Source organism: Balaenoptera musculus, chromosome 14, assembly GCF_009873245.2.
Source record: "Balaenoptera musculus isolate JJ_BM4_2016_0621 chromosome 14, mBalMus1.pri.v3, whole genome shotgun sequence".
Taxonomy (NCBI): Eukaryota; Metazoa; Chordata; class Mammalia; order Artiodactyla; family Balaenopteridae; genus Balaenoptera; species Balaenoptera musculus.
In genome coordinates this window covers 16,543,777-16,551,400 of record NC_045798.1, presented here as the reverse complement: position 1 = coordinate 16,551,400, position 7,624 = coordinate 16,543,777, and the positions used below count along the sequence as shown (strand labels likewise).

Genomic DNA, 7,624 nt, shown 5'->3' with positions numbered 1-7,624 from the left:
TATGCTAGGTGAAATAAGCCAGTCAAAGAAGACTACAACATGTAGGATTCCATTGCTATGAATTGTCCAGAATAGACAAAGTCATAGAGATAGAAAGTAGAGTAGTGATAACCAGGGGCTGGAAGGAGCTGAGAATGGAGAGCGACTGCTAATGGACACGGGAGTTTTGTTTTGGAGTGAGGAAAATGTTCTAAAATTGTTTGTGGTGATGACTGTATAACTTTCTGAACATACTACACACCACTGAATTGTACACTTTGAAGGATGAATATTCTGGCATGTGACTTTATATCTCAATAAAGCTGTTATTAAAAGACAAGTAAAATAAAATGACATGATTCTGGGATGCGTATTTAGGAAGCAAAATAATAAAGAAAGTGATTAGCAGTTACCATAAAAGACAAGATCATGATCTCTCTGAAGCAGGAGGATATGTGATTGGCAGGGGCACATAGGTGACTTCTATGAAGTTAAAACTGTTGATTACCTCATTAGGGTTGTACTTTCATAGCTGTTTCTCTCTCTCTCTCTCTCCCCCTCTCTCTTTCTCGGTAAAATATACTTAACATTAAGTTAATCATCTTAACCATTTTTTAAGTGTACAGTTCATTGGCATTAAATACATTCACATTGTTGTGCAACCATCATCAACACCCATTTCCAGAACTTTTCATCATCCCAAACTGAAAGTCTGCACGCATTAGACAAGAACTCCCCATTACTCTATTCCCCCACCCCTGGTAAACTATTCTACTTTCTGCCTCTATGAACTTGACTATTTGTGGAACCTCATATACGTGAGATTATATGGTATTTGCCCTTTTGTGTCTGGCTTAGCTGTTCTCATTTTACCAATTTACTGAAAAATACATTTATGTTTTATGCACATTTTGTGACTGGGCTATGAGTCAAAATAAAAAATTTCAGAAAAGAAAAAAGGAGTGATGCAAATTGGAACAGAATATCTCTTGATACTCTTTCAAAGAATTTCATTATAAACCAGAGAGGAGGAGAAACTGGACAGTGACTGGAGGGTGACGTGGGCTGAGACGGATGGTTTTCTAAAGGTGAGAAATAACAGCGAATAATAAGATTGGATCCAGTGGACAAACGGATGTTTAAGATGTAAAAGAGAGAAGGGAGAAATGGAAGAGTGAAGTCCATGAGAAACTGAAAGGGAAGGACACCCCCACGCACAAGTAAAAGGATTGGTCTTGGATTGGAGTATGGACAATTTATCCACTATAGCGGGGGGAACATTTAGATACAGGTGGACTCATCCAGTGTCTACATGTGGAGGTATTCTTTTGATTGCTTCTATTTTTTCTCAGTGAAATATGAGGCAAGAAGAAATTTGGAGAGTGAACCAAACAGCAAAATGCAGTAAGAAGTACAATACATTTTGAGATCATGACTGTGCCATTAGTCAGCATGGTTATCGTGGGTTTTTCTGAAGACATTTTCAGATGTTCAGGGCAGGCATGAAGCAAGTACAAACCCATAAGATACATCAGATGAGACACCACAGCAACCATACCTGGGAGCTATTTATTCATTCAATAAATAATTCTTGTTCATCTACTCTTGGACAAGCAGTCTTCTAGACCTAGGGGTGTGTATAAGGATGAACAAACAAAGTGGGCACTGAACACATGGAGGTCATACACTAACACAGGGGAGATTTTTAGGATACGTAGTCTTCAACAGGCAAAATCTTAAGATACTGCTAGCTATGTCAGGACCAGCCCAAGAATGGTAATAGGCCTGGAGATAGCAACCAATGTGCCCATGATAATTGCACAAAGGGGAGACTGCTCTGTTGGCATCTCCCATACACACTTTTGGACAGTGTTATAAACAGAACTTGAGAAACTGAATTCTGATGATGTTAAAAAAAAAAAAAGGAATTGTCGCTTGTTCCACGGGTGACCAACGCACTCGGGTTTATCTTGGGGCACGGGGCAGCCACCCCACTGGCCTTATCTAACTGACTGGTCTGTGAGATGTGCATAGCACTATAATGCCTCACTGTGGGATAAAGAACACCACAGTTATAATGTCCATGTGGTACAGAGCAAGAGCTTTAGAAGAGGGGAAATGGGCAATGGAGTGTGTCCACCAAACACCTCCAAGCCTCCTGGCCTGGAACTTTTGGAGTCAGCTGAGCAACGGACGATAGGAGGAATGGGGGAGGGGTGTTCCGTGTGGCACAGTTGAGGAAGGCATAGAGGTTTTGTTTTCTTTCTCAAGGTACAGTCTTGCATTTTAGGGTTTGCAGTCCCTCTTCATGATTACATCACTTTCTAACATCAAAAGGACCTTCACCAAGGAGCACTGAGGTTGATGGTGTGGAAGGAAGTCACAGAGAAAGGACACTCTGAAGCATAACAGATCAGAAAGACTAGAAAGGACACAGCCAGAGGCTGTACCTCTGAGAGGTAGGCAGTAGCCACCCTTCATGCAGCCAGCATAGATCTGAAGTGAATACCTGTGACAGAGGGTCTGCGTGTCAGGGAAAGCTGCTGCTGCTGGACATAGGCCCTGCATCACCAACTGATTTACTAGGGCCATGTCAGTGGCAGCGTCTGTGACACACTCTGCCTCTATACTGCCTTCTCTACGGAAAAACCAAGTGGCCTTGAAGGAGGGTAAGATAAAGTTTCAGACTTGGGCTCAGCAGAAGAGGGACTTGAGGCTGGGGCCAGTGCCAGGATCTTCATGTTTCAGTTTGAGGATTGTGTTGCTGTTGGTGATTTCTCTGCCAAGCTTGTACTGTGACCTGGGATCAGTATATTACTCTTCCTATGAAATAGTCACCCCCAAGTTTCTGACAGTGGAAGGAAGGGAAGACCAAGTGGAAAAGCTCTCCTATGTGCTATTTATGCAGGGCCAGAAGCAGCTGATTCACCTGAAGGTGAAGAGAGACTATTTTGTGAATAACTTTCCAGTCTTCAGCTACCACAATGGCACCCTGGGGCAAGAAATGCCTTTCATCTCACATGACTGTCATTATGAAGGCTACATAGAAGGAGTCCCAGGTTCTTTTGTTTCTGTCAACACCTGTTCAGGCCTCAGGGGCGTCCTGATTAAGGAGGAAAAATCCTATGGCATTGAGCCCATTCACTCTTCAAAACGGTTTGAACATGTGTTGTACACTATGGCCCATGAAGCTCCAGTCTCCTGTAGTGTCACTTCCAATGACAGCCAAGTGGCATTCACCAGCCGGCAACAAGAGAGCAGCAAGCCTCGCAGTCGGCAGGTGCCATCCTACTTGTGGTCACACACCAAGTACGTGGAGATGTTTGTCGTGGTCGACAACCAGCGGTTCCAAATGTGGGGCAGTGACGTCAATGAGACAGTCCAGAGAGTAATGGACATCATTGCTCTGGCCAACAGCTTCACTAGGGGAATAAACACAGAGGTGGTGCTGGCTGGAATGGAGATTTGGACCGAGGGGGACCTCACAGAGGTGCCAGTGGACCTGCAAGTTGCACTCAGGAATTTCAATAGCTGGAGACGAGAGAGGCTCTTCCGTCGTGTGAAGCATGATGTTGCCCACATGATCATTGGACACCATCCTAAAGAGGATACGGGGCAGGCATTTCTCAGTGGTGCCTGTTCAAGTGATTTTGCAGCAGCCGTCGAATCCTTCCACCATGAGGATGTCCTCCTGTTTGCGGCGCTCATGGTCCATGAGCTCGGGCACAACTTGGGTATTCCGCATGACCATTCGGCCTGCGTTTGTAAAGATAAACCCTTTGGCCTCATGCGTGAAAATATCACTAAAGAAAGTGGCTTCAGCAACTGCAGCTCTGACTTCTTCTACCAGTTCCTCTGGGAACACAAAGGGGCCTGCCTATTTAACAAGCCTGGGCCCAAAGGCCGCTTACGGAGGGACTCTCGCTGTGGAAATGGTGTTGTAGAAGAGGATGAGCAGTGTGACTGTGGTTCTGACTGTGACATTCACCCGTGTTGTGACCAAGAATGTATGCTGAAGGCTCATGCATTGTGTAATCCTGGACCCTGCTGTAATAATTCGTGCCAATATGAACCAATTGGACACAGCTGCCGTCCTGCTTTGGGGGAGTGTGACCTTCCAGAGTTTTGTCTTGGTAACTCTGGGGAATGCCCCTCAGACACCTACAAGCAAGATGGTACACCATGTCAGCAAGGTTACTTCTGTGTTGAGGGTCACTGCAGGAACCATGATGTTCAATGTGCTGACATTTTTGGGTACCCTTCAAGATCCGCCTCTCCTGACTGTTATCGGTTATTTAACGTGAAAGGGAATAGGTTTGGAAACTGTGGTATTCCCAATTCGAGTAACCCAGCATATATTCAATGTGCAGAGAAGGATCTACTTTGTGGGAAAGTTGTATGTACAAATGTGCAACAGCTACCTATTATCAAACCCAACTGTACACTGATACAGGTCCCTCATGGAGATGACTACTGCTGGTCCATGGATCAGTATGACACTACTGATATCCCTGATTATGGAGATTCAGCGAGTGGCAATCTTTGTGGCTCAGACAAAGTCTGCATGGAGTCCTCCTGCACAGATTCCTCTGTTCTCAGTTACGATTGTGATCTACAGGAAATGTGTAATGGAAAAGGAGTCTGCAACAATTATAAGCACTGCCATTGTGAGGCTGGTTTTGCCCCTCCTAACTGCAAAACTCCAGGAACTGGTGGTAGTGTGGACAGTGGCCCCCCTGATATGGAACCTGATGAACTGCCAGCAGGTGGAGGTGGAAATGAAAACACTACCACTGGTAACAAACGTCAAGAAGCTCTCTTAGACTCGATGATCATAATACTTCTTATACTTTTTTTCATAATATTAATAAACGTAATTGTTTGCATCACCAAGATTTGTAGACAGGCAAAAGAAGAAGCTCCTGCACCAGAAGAGGCACCAGCAGAGGCTGCTGCAGCAGATGCTGCCCCAGAAGAGGCTCCCCCAGAACAGGTTCCTTCAGAAGAGGCTCCCCCAGAAGAGGAGGGAGAGAGAGAGGAGGAAGAGCAAGAATCAGAGCCATAAGACAAGTAGTGGAAGAAAGAAGCCTAAGACATCAAACACCTCAAGCACTGAGTGGGAATGAGAGGCTCAGTGAAGCAAAGGTCAAGAGGGAATTGATAGCTCCAGTGGCTCTGACTAGGATTATAAAGTTTATAAAAATATACTATTGTAGGAGGAGGGATTCTCCCACTTTTACTATTTATTTTAGTAATTAAGATTTTATTTATATATTAAACATCTTACTGCTTTTTAGCATTTCATTTGAACTCTTCACATGCATCTATTGACATCAACATCCTTGTCTCAGGCTAACTTTTCCAGTCACCAGAATCTTTTTCAGGACATGCCATCTTTCATCTAAGTTGTTTGACATACACTACTATTGGTACCTGCATTTATTAATATCACTTGGATTTTCATTTCAAGTAACAGCTACCTTATGTGAGGACAGTTATGTGACTGATTGTTCTAATTTGCCCTATAAATGTGCATTCATGAAATGAGGAGTTTTTTTAATCAAAAAAATAAAACCTATTCAGATTAGACATCTCTTCAGATTCCATGTGATGTAGTTATTGAGTCTATTTTCTTCTGGGACTCTGTAGGGCAGACTATATCCAATAACACAGAAGACCCTGATTGCCCCAGGGTCAAGAGGCACTTAAGTGTTTAAGTCATCTACCTTTTCAAATCTGACAGATGTTTAACAAGATATATCACATATTCAATTTATTACTTCCCAAGATTTCCAGGTCCTTCCTATAGCAATACTCCCCCCCGCCCCCCATTTCCTTTTTTTACTGTCTCCATTTTTTATTCTTTTTGAGATTTTTTTTTTAACCACTCTGAGCAGCATGCGGAATCTTAGTTCCCTGACCAGGGATTGAACCCATATGCCCCCTGCATTTGAAGTGCGGAGTCTTAACCACTGCACCACCAGGGAAGTCCCTAGCCATACTCCTTTTTTACCTAAAATATTTCTTTTTCTCCTAGAAAAGATTTAATATCCCTTCTTCTTTACTAATATTCCTCTGATGAATTTCATACCATCAGATGTGTCATGTCTGCTGAACATCACCTTGTTAGGAAACTGTATTTATACTAATTTTATACAGTAAAGAGGCTCCTACCACAGTGCTGAGTACATGTATTAAACTAAAATTTTGTTTTTTCTATTTTTCTTTTTTTATTTATTGAAATAACTTGTTGACTGACATCAGAAGGAATCCCTCCAATTACAAGTAACAGCTTTGGATGTAGCAGATACTTCTCTGTGAAGAGAGCACAGAGCATATAATATTAATAGTATAATATTGGGGGCGGAGTCAAGATGTGTACTAGGAGGAAGTGGAATTTGCGTCTCCTCACAACTAGGGCACCTACCACGTACCGGTGGGGGACCACGGACACCTAATAGGACTGGAGGATCCCCCAGCAACCGGGTAGGACGTGGGGCATGGGGGAAGTGAAGGGGGAGGAGAAGTGGAGGCAGGATGGGACTGGTGCCCCTGAGGGGCAGCTGGGGGAGGGGAAGGGATCCCACACCAGAAGGGGGAAATTGGGGAACCACTGGGAGGGCAGAGGATCAAGAGGGAGCGTGGCCAGGTTTCCCCTGCCCACATGGACCCCCAGGAACCTGTTGAGATCCCAGGCCTGATCCTCTGCCCACCTAGGCCCCCTCCAGCCGAGTGGGTCCTGAGGGAGTGGGAGGGAGGGAAAGGGAATCAAAAGTAAAGGTGGGACCGCTGGGACCAGCACCCCTGAGGGGTGGCTTGGGGAGGGAAGGAGTTCCTACACCCAGTGGGACCCACCCCTGGTTAGGGGTCCAGCGGGATGGGGCAGACCCTGGGGGAGAGGGTGGGGGAGGGGCACAAAGGAACTGAAGGGAACAGGGCCAGTGCTTTCCCTGTCCGCTTAGGCACCAGGGAGCCTGTTAGGCTCCCAGGCGTAAACAGCCCCACCCCTACACCCCCACCCAAGGCCCCACCTCTACACTCGGAGACCCCCTCCAACAAGCTGGGCCTAAACCCCACCCACACACCCTCACTCAGGGCCCTACCTCCAAACTCCAGAACTCCACACTCCATATGCCCTCCTTTGGACGCGCTGCCTCTCTCCTTCTGCCAGGTCCTAAGCAGAGGCCCTGCCTACGCTTGACCGTCGCCCTGCCTCGGCCCTGTCCCATGCTCAAACATCACCCCCCCACCTGCCTAGGTCCCACCCCACCCTAAACCCCACCCCTGCCTAAGTTCCACCCCCCCCCAGCTAATCTCTGCCCCCATAGCCAAGGCTTTTTTTTTCTTTCTTTTCTTTTTTCCTCTCTTAGATCGGGTTCTGTTTTACCTGGTTGATTCATTGTTGTTGATTCTTGTATATTTTTATCTTTCCCAATGTTTTATTTTTCTAATTTCATTTTATTCTTTATACTTTGTTAGTGATTTCTCCTTTTGGCTTCTTGCCGCCCCCCCCTTTTCTTTTCTTTTTTCTGCTGTGGTTTTATTTTACCTTATTGCAGTTGTTTCAATTATAGTTTTATTTTTTCTAATATATTTTTTATCTAATTTTATTTTGTTTTTTATTCTTTGATATTGTACTGCTCCT

General features: G+C 45.0%; 1 protein-coding gene across 1 annotated transcript; it reads left to right on the top strand.

Annotated features, from left to right (window-relative positions):
* The first annotated feature begins 2,569 nt into the window (after nucleotides 1–2,569).
* On the top strand, nucleotides 2,570–5,044 carry LOC118880044 (disintegrin and metalloproteinase domain-containing protein 1a-like). Its single transcript, XM_036823401.1, has one exon. The coding sequence runs from the start codon at nucleotides 2,570–2,572 to the stop codon at nucleotides 5,042–5,044; it is 2,475 nt and encodes an 824-aa protein (XP_036679296.1).
* The last annotated feature ends 2,580 nt before the right edge of the window (nucleotides 5,045–7,624 follow it).

Excerpts from the sequence above, each read along its gene's own strand:
- LOC118880044 (XM_036823401.1), top strand. The coding sequence starts at position 2,570 with ATGTCAGTGGCAGCGTCTGTGACACACTCTGCCTCTATACTGCCTTCT.